General features: G+C 43.8%; 2 protein-coding genes across 8 annotated transcripts in view; one reads left to right on the forward strand and one right to left on the reverse strand.

Annotated features, from left to right (window-relative positions):
* Positions 1–1151: 1151 nt before the first annotated feature.
* Positions 1152–12671, reverse strand: C12H10orf88 (chromosome 12 C10orf88 homolog). 2 transcript variants are annotated; one of them, XM_068132887.2, is made up of 7 exons: positions 12488–12671; positions 5403–5573; positions 4039–4114; positions 3471–3698; positions 2677–3080; positions 2474–2587; positions 1152–1918 (listed from the first exon to the last, which is right to left on the reverse strand). In XM_068132887.2, the coding sequence occupies exons 1-7, from the start codon at positions 12589–12591 to the stop codon at positions 1867–1869; spliced, it is 1149 nt and encodes a 382-aa protein (XP_067988988.2). In that variant the 5' UTR covers positions 12592–12671; the 3' UTR covers positions 1152–1866. The 2 variants fall into 2 exon arrangements, with proteins under 2 accessions (XP_067988988.2, XP_067988987.2); XM_068132886.2 differs by lacking the exon at positions 1152–1918 and having other exon boundaries at positions 2229–2587.
* Positions 12672–12968: 297 nt separating this feature from the next.
* The window catches only part of LOC137438020 (pseudouridylate synthase 7 homolog), a 57073-nt gene continuing 46895 nt past the window's right edge, over positions 12969–23146 (forward strand). For 2 of the 6 annotated variants that reach the window (XM_068132873.2, XM_068132874.2), the window contains exons 1-5: positions 16344–16481; positions 18368–18460; positions 18969–19542; positions 20063–20156; positions 20307–20417. In XM_068132873.2, the coding sequence (XP_067988974.2) occupies positions 16469–16481; positions 18368–18460; positions 18969–19542; positions 20063–20156; positions 20307–20417 (885 nt within the window). In that variant the 5' untranslated portion in view covers positions 16344–16468. Of the gene's footprint in view, positions 13029–16343; positions 16482–16563; positions 16584–18367; positions 18461–18968; positions 19543–20062; positions 20157–20306; positions 20418–23146 lie in introns of those variants that run through there. The other 4 variants (XM_068132871.2, XM_068132875.2, XM_068132872.2 and 1 more) reach the window with 3 other exon arrangements.

Here is a 23146-nt window from a genome sequence, read left to right on the forward strand (position 1 = left end):
TCACCGGACTAAACTACAGAGCTAAAAATGATTATTTCCAAGATAGCCTTGGACTTTCGCACAGTACTGTATATACAGATACATATACGTAGTGTGTTCAAAAAGTATCCGACCTTTATTTTTCGTGCGTAAAAAAAAGAAGCTAGGGAGGCGTTGATTGGTGCACGTATGTAGGCGATCCTAATGCGCACACGTGAATTTTTTCCCACCTGCAGAAGCTGTCATTCGACGGCAGACCGCCGATGAGTGAGGACATATAAGTGAGCGCCGTCGGATTTTCGTTTTTGACAAAATGACGGAAAAACTTGAACAACGCTACTGCATCAAATTTTGTGTTTCATCAAACTTGCAACTTGGTTTCTGGGTCGTACCCATAAACCCAGGACTCATCGCCAGTGATCACTGTGTTGAGGAAGCTGGGATCGCTGTTCACAGTCTCCAGCAGCTGTGATCTGTGCGATCTCCAAACGGAGTTGCTTCTGCTCAATCGTTAGCAGCTTTGGTACGAACTTCGCTGAGATTCTCCTGAAGCCCAAATCTTCCTTCATAATGGAATGAACGGTGTTGAATCTTGCGGATCATTTCCACTTGGGAATCGCCAAGCTTTACACAAAATTTGATGCAGTAGCGTTGTTCAAGTTTTTCCGTCATTTTGTCAAAAACGAAAATCCGACGGCGCTCACTTATATGTCCTCACTCATCGGCGGTCTGCCGTCGAATGACAGCTTCTGCAGGTGGGAAAAAATTCACGTGTGCGCATTAGGATCGCCTACATACGTGCACCAATCAACGCCTCCCTAGCTTCTTTTTTTTTTTACGCACGAAAAATAAAGGTCGGATACTTTTTGAACACAGTAGTACATATACATAATCAGGTTGCTTAGTTTCAATACATCATCCCTTTATCTTACCAATTCATACAATGAGAAAATAATCCCGAAACCTTTCTGGGGGAGCAATAAATCAACCAGCAGGTTTTTGACCATGAATGTTAGGAGTGTGGGGGGTGAGAAGGAAGGAAGCTTGTAAACTTAAACATAAAACTTGCATTCATACACATAAAATCATGGCATAGAAAGGAAAAATCATGGCATATAAAGCAAAGAATGGATTATTTGCATATGCATTAATGGAAGAGGATAGAGGTACAGTACTTTGCAAATGTTTATTTATTTATTTTAGTCAGGCTTGTGTCGGAACACCACTTTAGACAATGGAACGTATCAAAATATAAGTTATGTATACCACAAAACAGTACATATAATACATGACTCTGCATAAAAATCATGCATACAAAGTCATTTGGTATTTTGGTTGACCTGGTTTTTCTTTTCACAAAGTAATGGTTCATACTGGAGAGGAAAGGCCAGAAATGAGAACTCATTTCAAAAGCAGCCAATTACAAAATGAAATTGATGGCGAAACTCCAAACGCTCTCAATACAGTGCTACTCGTACGTGATAATCTGCTTCGCCTCAAACTTTATTAACCGTCAACAGTAGCGTTTCATTGTAAACGCCAACCGTTATTATGTAAACAATAAATGGTTCATGCACAGAGCACAGCTCTCCTATACATCACCAAAAACCATATGTTCCAAGGTCTCCTCAAACCAAATTGACGACGTCTGCCACTCGTAAAGAAGCAGGAGGTCCCAGACCACCAGTGTAACGTTGCATCCACAGCTTTCGTTTCATCGCCCCACAAGGTTCACAGCGAGTTTGACAGGGCACGACACAACATTCTAAACACGTTTTGAATGCTGGTGACTGCATCTGTTGCAGAGAAACTGACTGTCTACGTCACGAAACAAGAATGCGCCAGTCTGTGACGAATCCTGAAAGGAATGCGTCCCTGTTAATGCTGTTAATGGTAAGCTGTTAATGGTAACCGTGTTCTTTTTGGGCAGTGAAAGAAGCTGCGAAAACAACAACAACAAAAATACACGAGTTACTTGGTACATTGCAGGACAGTACTGCTGCACTGCCACAACCACGTCCCAAGGTCAATTCATTTGGAGCATATATTTACATAGTTTTGCATAATGACATCAACTTGATATGCTGAGCCATCATGGTGGGGAGCATGGTCCAAAAATGGCTGTGTTATGGTACAGTAATGCAAGGCTAATAAGGTATCAATTGCCACAGGTCAGTCCTGTCTCCGTGACATAAAAGCGTGTATGTGTGGCATGCGTGAGTGCGTACATGGGTGTGCGTGAGCGTGTGATCTCCCCTGTTGCCTCATTACTTTGATCATTGATGGAAATGTTCGGGGGCCGAATGAAAAGTTACATTATAACGCAATTCAGAGCAAGCATTGATGCCTCTGGCCCTGCTCCGGCCAAGTCTGATCTTCAAGGTTGAGCTAGCTCTACATGGAGTGCAGGCGATGATTCAAGCTCTTCGTTAATATTTCAAACATCTCTTCTAGTCTAGTTAACCTTCCTTCCATCCCCTCAATGTGCAACAACCTCTTTTCAATCCTCTCCAATTGAGTGGTCATCTTCTGCACTTGTGCAAGCACCTTCTCTTCCCCGTTTGAACCCAATGAGCACTGGGGTACTGCCGCACTGCCAGAGTCATTCCTGAAAAAATAATTACAGGAAGGTCACGTCACACAACCACGTTTGGCCAAATTAGATGAAATAAATTGTAATTGTCAAGCAGAACTTACTGGTGATCACAATCTTCTCCGTCTGTTGAACCAACTATTTTCAGGCTCCTTTCCTGGGTGCCGCACCGATATTTGGCACAACCACCAGGATTCCCATCACAGATGACTTCATCGTCCTCCACTACTGAAAAATCCACTCTTCGACCACCATCCACAACTGATGAGGTGGCGTTTGTAGATGTCATACGAGGTGCTGGTAAACACCCACAATTCTCCACCTCAGAATGCACTTTCATTTTCTCACAGGTTCCAAAAGTAATATTCCTCCCAGTTCTCTCTGGGATCGGGAATGGACAACGAGGAGGCGAAGTGTCTCCATGCTTCAAAAGCATGCGGAGTAACGACACACAGCTACTGTCAATGGAAGCAGCAGAGCTCAAGTAGCTTGGTCCTTGTGCTTGACCCTAAAATATATATATATAAAAACAAGATAAAGTATAAAGCAACATCCTGGTGCTTCATAGGCATGATGTGACATCAAGCAGTCCTTCACAATGGATGTCATTATATCTGTCATATTTGTTCGTGTGACAAGGTAACCCAAAAGCATCCTTTACAAGAGTACAACAATGAGAAGGTACATTGAAAGTATCCTAAATTAATATCTTCCAGACAGCAGCGTTTCTCATTCAGATCCTCAAAGCCATGACAGAGAATTTCCTACCATGCTCATTCAACCAGTGTTTAGAGAAGAGATCCTGTGTCATTGTCTCAACTACCGGATGATACAATAGAATAACAGACACAAAGGCAGAAACCCCATTAACCCTCCATCCTGAAAAGGTGCTGCTTACTCGCTGCTGCTGGCTTTGAAGCAACGCAAGCAACTTCTCTGCCTTTGGAGACAAAGTTTTTCCCATGGTTTCCACCATCTCCTGCACTTTCCTCAGGTCCAAGGCAGATGGTCCACTGCGGAAGTCACAAATGTCATTGAAAGCCACGCCGGGTGTGTTGTCCCTTTCTTTTATTCTCAAAACGAGGCTGTTAATGGTAACTGTGTTCTTTTTGGGCAGTGAAAGAAGCTGCGAAAACAACAACAACAAAAATACACGAGTTACTTGGTACATTGCAGGACAATCTGAGCAATCGGCACTCGATCGTGTGTGGAGGAGAAAACAAATACCGTATCATATATACACACTAGCCTTAGGTCGGTTATTTTAAATTACAGCACATGAATTTTGCCCAATCATGTCATGGTCTTTGATATGTTGAGTTGTCAATCTCTACCTGGACCAGCTGTAACAGTAAAGGTTCGCACAAGTGGAAATTTGGACCTCCATCTATGAATCAAGTGTGATGGCACAAAGCCCCAGATATGGTGTGTGTAAATGCTTGGCCTATTCGCCATTAAATTTGCACCTTTAGATCACAAGAGGGCTGCGAGGTCTCAAGTTGCACATCGATGTTGAACATCAGGTCCTCACCACCAGTAGCACTAATGTGAATACAAAGATCAATGCAAGGGGTCACTGTGTCCAAGTTGATCACACATCAAACTAAAATCCTGCAGCCGCAACAGCTTTCACAAAAACATTGACACTGTGAGCACCAAGGCAATCGATAATGTCTGACACTCACAAGTTACAAGTATCTTTCAAAACAAGAAAAAGGATCATTTGTCCAACGAGCATCCACACCTTCTTTCCTGAAATCCCCTGTAGTGTCCATCTTGTTTATCCCGTGTACCCCATCCCAGCCCTCTCCCAGCACAGATCTCTCGATGTCCCTGTTCTCTACTGTTGTTGTGCTTCCCTCCCTCTCACCATCTTGTCTCCCACTCCCTTCATTATATGTTATTTGTGTTAGCTCTTACACACGAGCCTAGACTTGGTTTACAAAAAAAAATAAAAAGCAAGATTTGACTTACCAGCAGGGTCTGGCAATATATCGATATACTGGTTATACCGGTATAATTTTTCATGTTGATATATTAGTATGAATATACCACCCCAACTTTATCAGCCGGCCAGCCTTCTCCCTCCCCCACCCCGACCAACCACCACACCCAAACCCCAGCAAATTAGTTATGGCTTGTTAGCAGTTATCACAATACCGCTTCTAATCGAGTCATGAACCATACACCGCTTCAATCCAGTAACTTTGCAGTCACGACAAAGGAATTGCAGTGTTACGATTATATTTACGATATTATTATTATTATTATTATTAACGTTACTATTATTATTATTATGGAAATAACACTACTGTATTAAGAAACCTGGGCTAATTTGTCCAAAGTGGCCTGAAGGTGAGGCATGAAGGCATGAAGCCTAAGGCCTATACGTACTGTGTCGTTGAAAGACCCATAAGGCCGATGCTTTCGATATCTGTTGGTCATTTTAACAATCAGTTTGTTTCTGTTTCACACTGAATGAAAAACGAAAAGGTTGAACATGGCGATTGTGATATATGACAGGTTCGATGACATGTTCAGCCTGAACGGTATAGGAATCAAAATGGCGGTGTGTGAAGTCAGCCACCGTAATGACATCACAGACAGAATCACATCACATCACCCGTCATGTGACCAGATCATCAATTCCGATTGGTGTACGTTTCTGAGGGGCACATGCACGTATGTACATACATACATACATACATACATACATACATACATACATACATACATACACTGTTCTAGACGGCTTTGCCCGATGCGCTACACCGTAAAAAAAATTGGTTAACATCCACATGACTTGGAAAGCCAGGTTTAAGATACCCACCAACTCCGTGTTCCTCGTTTAGTGGACAGGTACTCATGGTTGACGTAAAGCTCTACAATTCTTGCCTCACTGTCCAACGAGATCCCCATGATGTCTCCCTTGTCAGAGTGCAGGCTGAGGATGCAGCCAGAGGAAGTCGAACTACTTGGCTGATGCAGCGTCACAGGTTTGCTGTAGATGACAGGAAAGTGCATTCATCATTCAAGGGAATAATGTACATCCTGATATACATCCTTAAAAATAAAAACTTCAGTTTTATTGATATTGTGACAGTCGTGGCTCGAGGAGGAAGTCGCACACCACTCGGGAGAATGGAAGCACAAGCACATAAATATTTAGTTATTTCTTTAGTCTTCCATTTCGAAGTTAAGTAAATCATATTTATGTGACAGCTATGCATTGCGCAGGTGAGCAGTTAGGGTTGTTTGTTCCCTTTTCCCCCTTTTTTCTATTTCCCTATTTCTCTTTCATTTCTGTCTCTCTAGTACTCTATTTAACATTCTCTTATACTGCACAACATTCTCTAGCATCCACTTCATTACACATGGCAGTCAATGCCTCACTTGGAACCAATCACTACATCGAAGCATTCACAAGCTATTGCTTCAGGCTTGATGCTAGCTGCACTGGAGTGGAAGCCACATTGACCCAAGGAGGAAGATCTTAGAATATGCTATAATCTTCCACACCTTAACACCCCCTTCTGCGTGATGCGAATATGGCACAGCTGGGCCAATGACGAGACAATTCTGGAGGTTCTAGGAGCTTGGAGGGAGTGTCTACCCACAGACTGGAGAAGGAGAAAAGGCAGACTCCACTCAGTTCTCTCAGTTTTCTTTTTCTCTCTCTCAAAAAGGACTATCACAGCAAGAGAAAGAGAGTGAGCCGTTCTCCCCCAGGGTTTCCCCGCTCGCAGTTAAGGGCCACAGAACAAAGTTTCACACTTTCTTTACAACTCAAACTTTTCTCTTTCGCATTACACGCATTTCCCCACGCATCTTGTCTTCTTTTTTACAATTATTCCCGGTCACCTTTCTCCGTGGCGACTTTCACACGACATATCCCAGCAAGGCTCCTTCAGCACCACAGCATAGGACAGTGCCGTGTTTGAATGCAAATCCCCATTATACAGTCGTGGCCAAAAATATTGGCACTCTTGCACTTTTTTCAAATAATGCACCATTTCATCCAGAAAATTGTTGAAAATAAAAAATATTTTGGTATCCACATATGTATTTATTTGGTTTGCAGTGGAACAAAACAAAAAATAGCTGAAAAATACTAAATCTTAGCTGATTCCACACAGAAATCCTAAAATTGCCCAGACAATACTATTGGCACCTTTTAGAAGTTGTTAGAAATAATTAGATTTCAAGCAGGTGATTCTCCTTTACTTTGGAATTGAACTTAACTGAGGTGAGTTGCAGGGTGCCTGCAATATAAAAAAACACTCATTCAACCAGTTTGAATGGAGAAAAGGAGTCATTCTGCTGTTTTGTGTCACTGTGTGTACAACAATGAGCATGGAGAAAAGAAAGAAAACCAGAGAATGTCTGAGGAGGTCAAACACAAGATTGTAGCTAAGCATGGACAATCTCATCCAAGCCCATCTCCAGAGACCTTGATGTTCCTGTATCCACCGTACGCAATGTTATCAGGACGTTTAAGGCCCATGGCACTGTAGCCAACCTCCCTGGACGTGGCCGCAAGAGAAAACTTGATCGATGATTGCAGAGAAGGATTGTTCGAATGGTGGAGAAAGCACCTCAATCAACTGCCAAACAGATTCAAGCTGACCTTCAGACACAAGGTACAACATTTTCAACTCGTGCCATCCATCGCCAACTCGATGAAAGGGGGTTATATGGTAGGAGACCCAGGAGGACCCCACTGCTGAGAGAGAGAGAGACATAAGAATGCCCGATTGGAGTTTTCCAAAACACACCTGAACAAGCCAAAATTCTTCTGAGAGAATGTCCTGTGGACAGATGAGACCAAATTAGAGATTTTTGGTAGAGCACATCATCTCAGATGTTTATAGAAAACAAAATGAAGCCTTCAAAGAAAAGAACACCTTCCCTACAGTCAAACATGGAGGAGGTCCAGTGATGTTTCGGGGTTGCTGTGCTGCCTCTGCAATGGGGGCCTAGAATGTGTGCATGGCATCATGAAATCAAGAGATTACAAAGGCATTTTAGAGCGGAATGTTCAACCCAGTGTCAGAAATCTGGGTCTCCGTCGAAGGTTGTGGGTCTTGCAACAGGACAATGACATCAAACACTTCAAAAAGCACCCAGGAATGGTTCACGACAAAATGCTTGACAGTTCTGAAGTGGCCAGCAATGAGTCCAGATCTACATCCCATTGAACACCTGTGGGGAAATCTTAAAACAGTAGTTGGGAGAAGGCATCCTTCAAATCTGGGAGAACTGGAACAATTTGCACAAGAAGAGTGGGTCAAACTGTGAGTAGGGAGGTGTCGGAAGCTCATTCATGGCTATAGGAAGCGATTGACTGCAGTTACGTTGTCCAAAGGCTGTGCGACCAAACATTAAGTCTCGGCTGTCAATAATTTTGTCAATGCCATTTCTTTTTATTTACAGATTTAAAAGGATATATTAAGTTCTGAATCCAAAACAAAGTTTCTGTAATATTAACAGTGAAATAAAGAATTTTGGAGACCAAATACTTATGTCAATTTCATCTTATTTTTAGAGAAAATTGTGAGTTATTTGAAAAACATGGTGCCAATATTTTTTGGCCACGACTATATTAGAACGGAAAAACCATCCTGGAGCCGCAGAACATTGTGCAGGTCAGACGGGCTATGGCACGGACGCCAGACCATCGGGTCTTTGCCACACAAGGGAATTGAGTTCCGGTGCCAGGCCGTAGTGACGGTCGTTCCAAACAGAGCAATCGCAGGTTCGTTGATGGCACGCTGTAGTCCCCATTATTTTATCTTCCTGTGTGATCTCTACCCTCCTCTGTGTCATTCCTCAAGTATATGTATCCAGTGTTGTTGTTCATGGTAAGTGATTGTGGTCAGTGCTCCAGGGCGGGTATGATCGCACAAGGGTAAGGGCAAATGTATACGTATATCTTGTGTGTTTAATTACGTGCCATTTGTTTCTCATTCCTCCCACCATTTTTGACATTGATAATTATCTATCTCCCCATCATTCCTCCCGTCATTTTCCGCTCTTTCATTTCTCCACCAGCTTGTGTAATAAATGCACGATTTAGTATCGATACGTGTTTTGATTTATTGTACACCGTTCAACGTTTTTCAGGACTTCCGGTCCCTCGAGCGATGGGGCTTGCTTCGATCTCTCCACGGCATCAAAGTTTGAGTGTTTTCCCGTTCGTTTATTTGTCAAATTTCCGCTGCGTATTTTGTTATGTATGTGTTATTGTGTGTTTCTATTTGGTTTTGGTTTTGTAGTTGTTGCAAATTTGTGTGTAATTAGTCGTTTCTTTGTTCGCGCCTCGTGCGCCCTGGTGTCTCATGCGGCCTCCTCGTCTCGACTTGTGCCCCGCCCCCTATATCTCGTTTTTCTTTCACCTCTGCTCCTGCTTTCTCAAATCCACGTTCTCACTTAGAGACTTTTCCCAGATTGTTTTTCATGGTTTTGTTTAAATATTTATTTAAATATGTTTAAACCGCAGCCGTGATGCAGACGCCACGGGCAAGGGGGTTAACAAGGAGAGATGCAGAAAATAGGGCAAAATGGAGAAGATTGTCATGGGGACCGCAAGGCTAACCCCCGCTCTAGCAGGGAAAATGGCCTTTAAAATGCATGTTGTTGTTGTTGTACACTGTTCCTTTCCTATGCCATCTCCAGGCGTTGCATGACGTCATTCCTGGGCAACGAAGCGCGCTGACAGGGAGTACTCAGTTTTCACTCGGGTTGTTTGCTTGTTCGTTTTATTGTTTGTCCGGGCGATATCTCAGCCATCCTTTGAGCTAGTAAACTGAAATTTCGGCACAAAAGTGAGCAAGTGCTTTGGCAATAACAGTATTTTCTGTTTTTTGATTAATCAATTCATTGATGAGTTACTTAATTATCGATTAATTAAGTACCAATTTATTTTCTTCCTCATCTGGGCAATATCTCAGGCACCTTTTGAGCTACTAAGCTGATATTTGGTGACGACAGTGACCAAGTGATGTGGAAGGATATTTTTGATTTATTGATTAATCAATTAATCGATTAATTCTTTATTGATTAATCAATTAATTATTCCATTTTTGAATGAATGAATGAATGAATGATCGTTTTAAGACCATTTTCCCTGCAAGAGCAGGGGTTAGCCTTGCGGGCCCCATGACAATCATGGTTCCCTGTTTGAGGCAATGTTTTTATGGCCGGATGCCCTTCCTGACGCCAACCCTTAGTCGCCTCTTACGATGCGCAGGGATACGGTGTACCTATTCTAAACCGGGGTACACACCGGGATCTAATTAATTAAATTAATTTTCAAAAAGTTACAGCTTCGGATGAAACACTGATGGTCTTTCATTGCTTCGGATATGAAATCCATCATGAATCCATCATTGCTTCGGATATGAAATCTTTCCTCTTCTCCAATGGCTTGATCTCTGATCATCAATTTGGTTTCAGACCAGGTCACTCTACTCTGGACATGCTGCTTCTGCTGTCTCAACAATGGATGGAGGTCCTCAATGCCAAACAGGAAATTAGAGCTGTCTCCCTCGACATATCACGTGCCTTCGACACGGTCTGGCACCCCGCTCTGCTCACCAAACTCTCCTCCTTTGGTATCCATGGAAATCTCCACGCATGGCTGGCGGACTTCCTCTCTAGTCGTCGTCAACGTGTGGCCCTGAATGGGTTTCTCTCATCTCCTCTTCCTGTTCAGGCTGGAGTTCCCCAAGGCAGTGTTCTGGGCCCCGTGCTTTTTCTGGTCTTCATCAATGATCTCTCTGACTCTCTCGAAAATCCTCTCTATCTCTTTGCTGATGACTCCACTCTCTGCCGCTCCATTCCTCTTCCCTCAGATCGGCAGTCTGCTGCCTCCTCACTCTCTGAAGACCTGGACAAAATCACAGACTGGTCAAACAAGTGGAACATGTCTTTCAATCCTGACAAATCTCACACTCTTACTATGTCTCTCCGAAAAGATCGATTGGACAACCCTCCCATCTACTTTCTCAACAATCCTCTCCAAGAAGTTCTGTCGCTCAAGATTTTGGGTCTCACTATCTGCCATGATCTTTCTTGGGAAAACCACATTTCCAAGCTGGCCTCCAAAGCCAGTCGCCGACTGGGCATCCTCCGTCGTGCGAAGTCCTTCCTCGGCACACCTGAGCTCCTCACCACATACAAGGCTTTCATCCGCAGCTCAATGGAATACTGTTCTCCCCTATGGGCCGGTGCTCCTGCCTCACACCTAGCTCGGCTTCACGCTGTTGAAACCAAAGCTTTCAGAATTATTGGAATCTCCCGCGATGAAGCTATCTCTGAGGGCCTTTCACTCACTCACCGCAGGCAGGTAGGTGGTCTTTCTGTCTTCTACCGACTCCTCTCCGGCCTTGCACCCCCAGCTCTCTCTGTGCTCTGTCCCCCAAATATTCCTACAGGTCGCACAAGATCTGCCAGCAACCCTCTGATGGTTAAACTGCCGAAATCTCGGCTCTCTGCTCACCTTCACTCTTTCATTCCTCTTTTCTCCCGCCTCTGGAACAAACTCCCTCACTCCCTTCAATCCCACTCCTCCCTCCAGGTCTTTAAAACAGCTGTTCACCACCATCTCTTATCTTCCCCCATCCAAAACCTTGAACTTTTCTACCCCCGCTAATTCACCCCAGATCCACCTTGTTTGAAATTCCAACTTCTTTCCTGGAAGTCCTGGCAGTGTCCATATGTTTTATACCTCTCCCACCGCCCCCTTCCCACGCCCCCCCCCCAAGCCCTCGCCCTCTCTCAGATCTCTCCATGTCTCCATGTCTCCATGTCTCTCGGTCACTGCTCTCAAATGTTGTGTTTGTGCCCTTCCCCCTCTCTCCCCATCTTGTCTACCGCTCCCTATGTTATATGTTTTATGTGTCGGTTTGTCTTTCTGTGTGATTAATGTTCGCTCTTTCACGAGCCTCGACCTTGTATACAAAAAAAAAAAAAAAAACAAAAAAAAAAAAAAAAAAAAACACTGGTGGTTCATGAAACACTATTAGCCAATTGATTAAGAAATTATTTTCTGATTGTTTATCGATTTTAATTACTCAATTAATCAATCAATCATTGTACACCTCTCCTTTCCAATACCGTCTCGATGTGCTGCATGGTGGTATCGCCAGGCACCGAAGGCACCCTGGAAATACCACACTATAGGATATATATTTGGCATGGGGGCAGTGTACTTTGAATGTATCTGTACTTGTTCTGCTTATGGCTGGTCCGAGATAGCGTTCCCGTGGGGAGGGGTCGGATGGGGTTGCGCAGTGGTTCCAAGACTCTTGCTGTAATGGTAGCCCACATAATGCGGCACTGGTTCGCTCAGCTAAGTAATTAATTACCCCGTAATCGCTGGCATGGTTCCCCGTCTGCTACGCTTAACTCATCAGCATGGTAAACAAACTTTGGACACGAAGATCCAGCCCGAGGTAACAATTGTAGGCAGCGTCCATGGTGTCTCAGGACACACCGTCCTCTTGGAGTTATCCAGAGGTGACGTCCATAACAATATACATCCTGATGCCTATGCTCTCAGCCTTGCTTTCTACAGTAGCTTCAAAGACCCCCTACACTCATGGAAGGCAAAATTCCTCCATACTCAATCACAATGCATCATCAATCAGCTTCCCCCTCACACACCTGCAGGTACAAAATCTTCAGTTCCTGTGAATCACAGATGCTGACCCTACACCGAGGGGCTGGGAAACAAGACTCCTAGAGGTATGCACACTATACTTCGAGCTGTCATGGTTACATATATTATAATTATATGATGCATTTCCCAAAACCATAAGATAAATGTAAACAAACAGAAGGACCTACGGCGACGAATGAACAGGTTGAATATGAATACAGACACGTGTAAAAACAAACATGTACAGTGCGAACCTGCGTGGTGCGTGTACCACGTGGTCAGAGGTCGTGCTCAGCGTGTCCAACAGATTCTCGCCCGGCGCGACTTCCCAGGAACACATCACGGCCGGCATGGCCATAGCGAGTGACTCAGGAGTCAGGACGGAACAGCGCCACGATTAATTAAATAATGTATCACTTCATTCATCAAACACGACACAGGGAGGTAAATGGAAAATACTTTTTAAACAGACTCTTAAATCATTAAAGCGACGACTAACAAAACATTTCGTTTAAACTTGTCGTGGAAAAAATAATAAAATGGAATAAAGAGGATGCCCAGCCAAGCGAACATATATATCAAACATACTCCTCAAGATTTGTTTCGTTTGGAACTTTTGTTTTTCATGTACAATATCGATGATAAAATGGAAATTCATTCCTGATGGGCCAATTTTTTTTTTTTAAGTCTGACCCATTATTCTTCATGGTTGTGCGGTTTAATAATGAAGCATTGCCATTTTAACCCAATCAACCGGATGTAATTTGACGAAGGTACCCTCAACTCCCTCCTCCGGTATGATAGACCTGAGCCTCGGCCTGGTGGTGGGGTGGCGATCTTTATCAAAAACTCTCTTCCTCACTCTCCTTGCACTGCCCTCTCTCCTCCTCACTCTCCTTGCACTGCCCTCTCTCCTCCTCACCCCCAGGAGTACCTCTGGCTACGGCTTCCTCTCCGCTCCCACCTTTTGTTCATATGTGTTCTGTACCGTCCCCCAAACAGTGATGACTCCATCTACATTTCACTGTCTGACAACATGGACCAACTTCTATCCACTCATCCCAACTCTCTCTTCCTCATATGTGGTGACTTCAACTGTCATCATGCCACCTGGTTGGGTGTGGGTTCCTCTCTCACCAGTCATGGCACCTCAGCAAAGGACTTCTGTGACTCACTGGGATTGACACAATCTGTCAATTTCCCGACCCGGATCTCAGCCAATGGAGTATCTTCTCTTCTAGACTTGGTTATGACAAACTTCCCTGCTAATGTCTGCTGCTCTTCTTCTGCTCCAATCGGTTCTTCTGATCATGTGCTTGTCAAAGTGGACATCTCTCTGGCCATTCTCAGAGAGCCTCCTCAGCGTCGACGAGTCTGGCATTTCACTCAGGCCGACTGGGACGGTCTTCAAGCAGCCATCAATCGTCTGGATTGGTCTCCCATCTCCACTGCCTCTGACATCAATTCTTCCTGGGAATTCTTCCAAAGCAAACTGATCTCTCTCATGCACAGATTTATCCCATCTCGCCTTCAGTTGTCTTACCCTTCCTCCCGTCCATGGTACACTGAATCTTGTGGTGAGGCAGTTGCCCTGAAACAACTTGCCTTTGCCTCTTGGAAGGCAAATCCAACTGAAGGCAATCTCAGTTCCTTCCACCAAGCTCGGAACAAGTGTGTGTCTACCCTCAGGAGTGCCAGGAAGCACTATCTCTCCTCACTCAAGAATGAACTCTCAAAACTGTCTCCTTCCTCCAAATCCTGGTGGCGTCTGGTCAAATCCGTTTCTGGTGTTTGTTCCCCATCCGTCCCCTCCCTTACCTCAAATGGCCACACAGTTGACATCGCACGTGACAAAGCCGAATGCCTCAACTCTGTGTTTGCCTCAAAATCCTTCGTCCCAAACCCATCTCTCTCTGTTCCCACCTTTCCCAGTCGAACCCAACTGCTCCTGGACTCTGTGTCCTTCTCTCCTGACAAGGTGGAGGAGTTTTTGTCAAACCTCGACTCTGATTCTGCAACTGGACCAGACGGCATCAGCCCATGGGTCCTAAAATCCTGCTCTGCCGCTCTATATCACCCTCTCTCTGTTCTTTTCACCCTATCTTTTGCTCAAGGTCATCTGCCAGCATCCTGGAAATCAGCAAACATTACCGCTTTACACAAAAAAGGTGCAAAAACAGATCCTTGCAACTACAGACCAATCAGCCTGCTCCCAATTATCAGCAAAGTCATGGAATCCATCATTGCTTCGGATATGAAATCTTTCCTCTTCTCCAATGGCTTCATCTCTGATCATCAATTTGGTTTCAGACCAGGTCACTCTACTCTGGACATGCTGCTTCTGCTGTCTCAACAATGGATGGAGGTCCTCAATGCCAAACAGGAAATCAGAGCTGTCTCCCTTGACATATCACGTGCCTTCGATACGGTCTGGCACCCAGCTCTGCTCACCAAACTCTCCTCCTATGGTATCCATGGAAATCTCCATGCATGGCTTGCGGACTTCCTCTCTGGTCATAGTCAACGTGTGGCCCTGAATGGATTTCTCTCATCTCCCCTTCCTGTTCAGGCTGGAGTTCCCCAAGGCAGTGTGCTGGGCCCTGTGCTTTTTCTGGTCTTTATCAATGATCTCTCCGACTCTCTGGAAAATCCTCTCTATCTCTTTGCTGATGACTCCACTCTCTGCCACTCCATTCCTCTTCCCTCAGATCGGCAGTCTGCAGCCTCCTCACTCTCTGAAGACCTGGACAAAATCACAGACTGGTCAAACAAGTGGAACATGTCTTTCAATCCTGACAAATCTCACACTCTTACTATGTCTCTCCGAAAAGATCGACTGGACAACCCTCCCATCTACTTTCTCAACAATCCTCTCCAAGAAGTTCTGTCGCTCAAGCTTTTGGGTCTAACTATCTGCCATGATCTTTCTTGGGAAAACCACATTTCCAAACTGGCCTCCAAAGCCAGTCGCCGACTGGGCATCCTCTGTCGTGCGAAGTCCTTCCTAGGCACACCTGAGCTCCTCACCACATACAAGGCTTTCATCCGCAGCTCAATGGAATACTGTTCTCCCCTATGGGCTGGTGCTCCTGCCTCACACCTGGCTCGGCTTCATGCTGTTGAATCCAAAGCTTTCAGAATCATTGGAATCTCCCGCGATTAAGCTATCTCTGAGGGCCTTTCACTCACTCACCGCAGGCAGGTAGGTGGTCTTTCTGTCTTCTACCGACTCCTCTCCGGCCTTGCTCCCCCAGCTCTCTCTGTGCTCTGTCCCCCAAATATTCCTACAGGTCGCACAAGATCTGCCAGCCACCCTCTGATGGTTAAACTGCCGAAATCTCGGCTCTCTGCTCACCTTCACTCTTTCATTCCTCTTTTCTCCCGCCTCTGGAATAAACTCCCACACTCACTTCAATCACACTCCTCCCTCCAGGTCTTTAAAACAGCTGTTCACCACCATCTCTTATCTTCCCCCATCCAAAACCTTGATCTTTTCTACCCCCACTAATTCACCCCAGATCCACCTTGTTTGAAATTCCAACTTCTTTCCTGGAAGTCTTGGCAGTGTCCATATGTTTTATACCCCTCCCACCACCCCCACCCCCCCCCCCCGTTCCCATGCCTCCCCCCAAAGCCCTCTCCCTCCCACAGTTCTCTCGATGTCTCCATGTCTCTCGGTCCCTGTTCTCAAATGTTGTGTTTGTGTCCTTCCCCCTCTCCCCCCATCTTGTCTACCGCTCCCGATGTTATATGTTTTATGTGTCTGTTTGTCTTTCTGTGTGATTAATGTTCGCTCTTTCACGAGCCTCGATCTTGTATACAAAAAAAAAAAAAAAAAAAAAAAACTCTCCCCACGACAGGGTGTCACCCTACCGGGTCTAGTCTCGCTGGCACTCCCAAAGATTTAGAGCACTCTCTTTATGGAATGTCCTGTGTACAGTGGAGTGGACCCGGATTTCGACATTTCCACTGTACACTGTACAGTGTACGAGTGATGTCGGCATCAGCTGGTTTGGTGTACCGGATATACCATGATGAGCGAACCATAAGCGCTCTCGAATCTGTAAATGGGGTTTTAAATTCGTTAAAGAAACCGGTTCAGCGATATAATTCGTGTTCCTGAACTTGTCGGCTCTTGCCAAAGTGTTTTGGTGTATGGCATATTTTAAGCGCCATTATCCCTAAATAAGAAGAAGAGGAATAGGAGGAAGAGGAGGAGTCAAGCTCTGAAGTGCATGGCACGATCGGGTGAGTTTTGAAGCTTGGCGGATTTAAATAGATTGAAAACTTAAAGTTAAAGGAAGCGTTACGAAAACAATTTTTTTTTCAAGGAATAACCTGTTGCACTGTGTAAGCGTGATACTTGGTGCATACACGTGGTGCTTCTTAATAGCGCTATTTTCATTTTAAAGGTCATGAAACAGGTCTAGCCGAAGGCGCGTGGTGTGAAATATCTAGAGTCGAGGCCTCTGTAGCTCTGTTTATAGTATAAACAATATAAACAATAAATTATACAATATACTCGGATTCACGTCTGCACTGTTACGTGAAGCTACGAGCGCCACAGAATCTTCATTTCCTGTAACGTTATTTGCTTTACTACTACTAATACTAATACAACTACTAATACTACTACTAATACTACTACTACTACTACTACAACTTGTACGACTGCTACTACTACTACAAATACAACAACTTGTACGACTACTACTACTACTACTACTACTACGACTACTACTACAACTTGTACGACTACTACTACTACTACTACTACTACTACAACAACTTGTGCTACTACTACAACTTGTACGACTACTACTACAACTTGTACTACTACTACTACTACTACAACAACTTGTGCTACTACTACAACTTGTACGACTACTACTACTACTACTACTACTACTACAACAACTTGTGCTACTACTACTACTACTACTACAACAACTTGTGCTACTACTACTACTACTACTACAAATACAACTTGTACGACTACTACTACTACTACAACTACAACTTGTACGACTACTACTACAACTACAACTTGTACGACTACTACTACAACTACAACTTGTACGACTACTACTACAACTACAACTTGTACGACTACTACTACAAATACAACAACTTGTGCTACTACTACTACTACTATTACTACTACTACTATTACTACAACTTGTACAACTACAACGCGGGTGTCGAACCAGTTCATTTCCGGTGCGGCCGGGCCGAGTATCGACCTGGCCGTGGCCGAAGCCGTTGGTTCCGCCGTAGCACGCTAACGCGTAGGCTCGCGTGTCCCTGGTCCGCCGGGGCTCCGCGGGTGTCCTACCGTGCCTGGCGCCGCTATTCTCTCGACTTCCGGGAGTAGGTGCCGGTGCCCGGGGACGGATTTCGCTGTCTAAACCTGGTAGCGCTAGGCCAGTGGGACCGCCGGGACCCACGTGCACTCACACGTTGTTCTACGCGTGGGCGGCAGTATCAGACCGGGGCGCCCAAACGCTCCCCGGCTAAAGTTCATCCTGAAGCGCCCACATTGTGCGGACAAACCCCACCAAGTCGAGGGCCACGTGGTCAGGAGAACCTCGTCCCTTCTGGTCACACTGTGCCTATTGGCCGGCCTCGAAGACCGAAATTGTGTCGGTTACCGATCCTTCGGGTTCGTAACTATGTCACCTCAGAAACCGATCTCCACGTCAGGCATCAGACGTTTCGTCATCATAAATGGAATGATTTCCACCCTTGCTTCGATCGGGTTCCCCACCTTGAGTTTTGACGAGAGGGAGTGGGGTCCCCCACGGGGTACTTCGGGCTGTACCCTGCCCATATGTAGTTGTGATTGTCATGGTCTCACGTCGTGGTTCATGTCCTTATTGCAGTTGACATAAAATCATTCCTTTTCTCCACCAGCCTCATCTCAGATTATCAATTAGGATTCAGTGGTCACTCCACCTGGTCAAACCAAACGTGGTTTGCATAATGGAGGATTTATAGTGAAAAATTAATATTAGCTTTTTATAGATTTTCAATTTTGAGGGGATTTGGAATGGAGGGGTTGGGGGATAGGGAGGGAGGGGGAGGTTATCTTTCTCTCGGGCCTAACCTCATGCATGTATTTCCTCCTTGTGTAGGTATCTATTGCGTCGCTGAGATGTCGACCCTGTCTGATGAAGAACCCCCAGCAAAATGTGCTCGGCTGTCAGAAACCATTAAGGATGGATCAGGTGAGCATGATACGTGAAGTTGTATTGTATTGGAAGCCAGGAGAGGGTGTATCCCTATTCAAACGTGTGATTCAAAATACCTCTTCAGTATACCTATCACTGCATAATTCAAAATACCTCTCCACAATAACTCTCGCTGCGAAATTCAAAACACCTCATTGCACTGGAAAATGTGGGAACAGGAATACTGTGCAGAAAAAGGTGGGACTTGTAATACCCTCTCCCACCTGCGGCGGCACTACACAATACACATTTACATAGAGAATTTGCGTCCCCACCACCCTTCCTCCTCCCCCCCCTCCCCCCTCCTCAGGACCACTGGCAAATATAAAAACACCCTTATACATTAATTGTGGGCATGCTGATCCTATGTAGCAAGTTTGAATGTAATCAGGCCAGAACTGTAGGATGAGTAGCATGACAAACGGGCAAACACACACCGGTCTGTGAATTATAGCAAGGATGTTGTCGTGCGTATAGCAGTAAAAATTTCTGTATTCTTTTGCAGATTCGACAGAAGGGAGGGAGGGAAATGAGGAAGAAAAGGAACAGAGTTTGGCAGGAAATGTACAGGCATTGAAAACCAAGAAGGGATCTGGAGAAGACTGCCCAGGTTCCTGGGATACCAAGATAAAAGCAGAGTCACCATTCAAAGAGAATGATGACTCTGAGGGAGGGCATGCATTAGAGACAGGAGGTGTGAGCGGTAAAGTTGGAGTGTCTGAAAAAGTTGAAGAAAGAGTTTTGAAAGAAAATAAAGTGAAGGCATTGATTCAAAAGGAGAAGGAGAAGGAGGAAGAGGAAATAGTAGATGAGGATATGGAAGAGGAGACCACGGGGGAGGGTTTGAAAGAAGGAATTCAGGATGAGATACTCCATGCGGAAGTAGCCAATGAAGAATGGCAGGAAGGAGGCGATGTTGGAAGAGCTGACGAGCAGAGTGGGGTTGAGAAAGATGAGAGCGGTAAACAGCAAGAGAATAGATTTGCGGAAGCCATGCACCATGGTTTGATGGAGCCAGATGTGGAAATCACAGAATATGTTGGCACCGAGGCTGGATTCTCTGGGATTCTTAAGGAAAGGTAAAATCCTTGTTTACCTCTCCATTCATCAATTAATAGGTACATAGGGTTGGATAAAAGCTTGAGGGGGAGGGAGGGGAAGGGGGGGGGGGGAGAAGTGTGGGTATTGTGGGTAGTGTGGAACGTGAAGTGCCTATGATTGTTTTTTTTTGCTGAGGATTTTGAGTCGACTCTGTTTGGGTCATCGAGCATTGTACAGTATACGTCATAAATATTTAACTCGCCAATGTTTACTGTGTCTCATCCAGTTTTTTTCTGTAAAGTACATTTCGAGTCCAAAAAATTGACAAGTTCCTTCAGTAGTTTTGGGACTTTGTTGGCATTAAGTCGATTCGCGTCGGATTTGATGCTACTGTTCCAACCGTCCATTATATTTAACGGAAATTCTTTTGAAGCAATTTGGAATCAGCATTGCTATACACCACAGCAAATGTATTTTGAAAGTGACATAATTTTAGAGTGATAAAAGTAATCAATATTTGGTCCTCAAACGTTATGTCAACTCTTTCCTTTCCCCAAGGTATTCAGATTTTTTGGTGTACGAGATCGACGAGGAAGGCAACATTGTACATCTCACTGATACTGTGATTCCTCTGCCATCCACAGATCCTGAAGTGAGTGGTACAAGAATTGATAGAAGGCAAGCAGGACATTGTCATTCTCACGTTGTGTTGTTGCAGCGTTCTGTGACGTGACTAAACAAATTGAATTTAAGTTGCACGTCCCTGTATGTCATCATTGTCTGTTTTTGTTTTTTTTGATAGGTGATCGAGAATGAAGAAATTGATGCAAATGACTTGCTGAATGAGGAAGAGAGACAAATCCTCTCGAACTTTCTGATGCAACAAGGCACGGAAAAAGAAGTGGTTCTTAAGGTTTATGCTCGCACACAAAAACAACGTGACTAAACTCTGTTTGAGAGAACAGATTACCTTTAGACATGATCAAAATATATTTTGCAATCTATGGATCTTGGAGATGTCTAGGCATCGTTGAAGGATTTTAACATGGGATGAAACTTTCAGTTAGTTTGTGTGCAGGAGTATCAAGTATTTTAGAGGGGGTGTTGACATCAAAAGGATTACATTTTTCAAATTAGAAAGCATCTGAAAATGCAAAGCCCGTCCGCATCCGTTTGTGTTCAGATGTCTTCTTCCATATAGGCTATGAGCCAAGGGGGTTGGTCGGTACCATACAGATGGAGTAAGGCTCATTGTGATTTTTAGCAAGATATATGTCCCTAGATATGAAAAAAAAGTGATAGCAGTGTATAACTCTTGGCCATCTCTGTGTTATCACCCGAAATATTATTATAGGCTATGAGCCAAGGGGGTTGGTCGGTACCATACAGATGGAGTAAGGCTCATTGTGATTTTTAGCAAGATATATGTCCCTAGATATGAAAAAAAAGTGATAGCAGTGTATAACTCTCGGCCATCTCTGTGTTATCACCCGAAATATTATTATACGCCCGCTTCGCTTCGCCAAAAAATGTGATATTTGCTAAAATTGGAATAAATATGTTTTTAAGGACCACAGAGTGCCAATAATTTGCATACTGGATGCCAACTAATATAGTAATAGAAATATAGAACATTTGTGGGGGTTATTTATCAAATTTTTGATATAATGACAAAAAATATGTTAAATTTAGTGAAAAAGTGGTCGAAATCGCTTCGAGTTCAGAATTCACATTGTACATTTTTGTCAATATTTCAAAAATGAAAACTCCCAGAGTAACATTTGACCCCTCAAAATCTTCGCAAGGAACCACTGCATCGGAATATATCATTACTTTGTAATATGGTGGTTGTTTAGGGCACATATTTTGGCAAAGTTCAAAATATGTTCAACCATACCCCCTAACCGTTCAACCAACCGTTCAACCATCTTGACTGAAGGTTCCTTGCGAAGATTTTGAGGGGTCAAATGTTACTCTGGGAGTTTTCATTTTTGAAATATTGACAAAAATGTACAATGTGAATTCTGAACTCGAAGCGATTTCGACCACTTTTTCACTAAATTTAACATATTTTTTGTCATTGTATCAAAAATTTGATAAATAACCCCCACAAATGTTCTATATTTCTATTACTATATTAGTTGGCATCCAGTATGCAAATTATTGGCACTCTGTGGTCCTTAAAAACATATTTATTCCAATTTTAGCAAATATCACATTTTTTGGCGAAGCGAAGCGGGCGTATAATAATATTTCGGGTGATAACACAGAGATGGCCGAGAGTTATACACTGCTATCACTTTTTTTTCATATCTAGGGACATATATCTTGCTAAAAATCACAATGAGCCTTACTCCATCTGTATGGTACCGACCAACCCCCTTGGCTCATAGCCTATAATAATATTTCGGGTGATAACACAGAGATGGCCAAGAGTTATACACTGCTATCACTTTTTTTTCATATCTAGGGACATATATCTTGCTAAAAATCACAATGAGCCTTACTCCATCTGTATGGTACCGACCGGTCAATTTGGGGGGTCTGGCTCATAGCCTAATATGCTCAAAATAACGAAAACGGTAAACAAAAATACAAAATAAAAATTGATGATTTAACGCAACCTTGACCTTTGACCTTTTGATCTAAACAAACAATTGGCTTGCAACTTTTGATTGGTGAACCAATTCAGTGACCCAATATGCAAATTCTTAATTTCAGGTCAATGGGGTAAAAATTGGTGAATTTACGCAACCTTGACCTATTGATCTAAAAAAAAAAATCAGCTGCTAGTTTTTGATTGGTGAGCCAATTCAGTGACCCAATATGCAAATTCTTAAAATTTCAGGTCAATTGAATGAAAATTGACTTTTTTGTGATGCTGACCTTTGACCTTTTGACAAAATTATTAATTTGTCTTCTCCATATTGTCATAATAAAGCTTTGTTGAAAATTTTATGACAAAACTCAAATGGTAAATTTAAATTTCAGGTCAATTGTATGAAAATTGATGATTTTATATGATACTGACCTTTGACCTTTTGACAAATTTATTCATTTGACTTCTCCGTATTATCATAATAAAGTTTTGGTGAAAATTTGATGACAAAAGCTCAAATGGTAAAATCGTTTGGCCTGGACAGACACGCACATGCACACACATGTGATTGCAAAACCCCATCACCTGCGCAATGTTGACAGACGTATGCTAATGGTCATCGGAAAGACCATTAAGACATTTTCATGTGTAAACCCTGCTTCAAGGCAAGAGATAAACTTTGAAGAGGTTGGCATACCTCAATGAACATTTATTTTTTCTTTTCAAGTTCAAGGCTCGTGGAAGAGCGAGGTGATGAGGGGCATGAACTGCAGTGATACAACAGTTGGACACGAGCATGGAAAGTAAGAGATGGGGGAGGTGGGAGTTGCTTAGTTTGTTACAGAGTGGGGGTTGGAGGGGGTGAGCGGTTGCTTGCATAGTTTGTTACAGCGTGGGGGTTGGAGGGGGTGAGCGGTTGCTTGCATAGTTTGTTACAGAGTGGGGTTTGGAGGGGGTGAGCGGTTGCTTGCATAGTTTGTTACAGCGTGGGGGTTGGAGGGGGTGAGCGGTTGCTTGCATAGTTTGTTACAGAGTGGGGTTTG

The sequence above is a fragment of the Myxine glutinosa genome, chromosome 12 (genome assembly GCF_964187855.1).
Source record: "Myxine glutinosa chromosome 12, kmMyxGlut1.1, whole genome shotgun sequence".
Taxonomy (NCBI): Eukaryota; Metazoa; Chordata; class Myxini; order Myxiniformes; family Myxinidae; genus Myxine; species Myxine glutinosa.

Bases quoted from the DNA above. Each gene is read 5' to 3' on its own strand.
- C12H10orf88 (XM_068132886.2), bottom strand. From the start codon at position 12,591: ATGGCCATGCCGGCCGTGATGTGTTCCTGGGAAGTCGCGCCGGGCGAG. The intron at 3,699-4,038 runs GTGCAAATTTAA...TTGTTTTCGCAG, and splicing joins AGCCCTCTTGTGATCTAAAG to CTTCTTTCACTGCCCAAAAA. The intron at 3,081-3,470 runs GTAAGCAGCACC...TATATATTTTAG, and splicing joins TTCAAAGCCAGCAGCAGCGA to GGTCAAGCACAAGGACCAAG.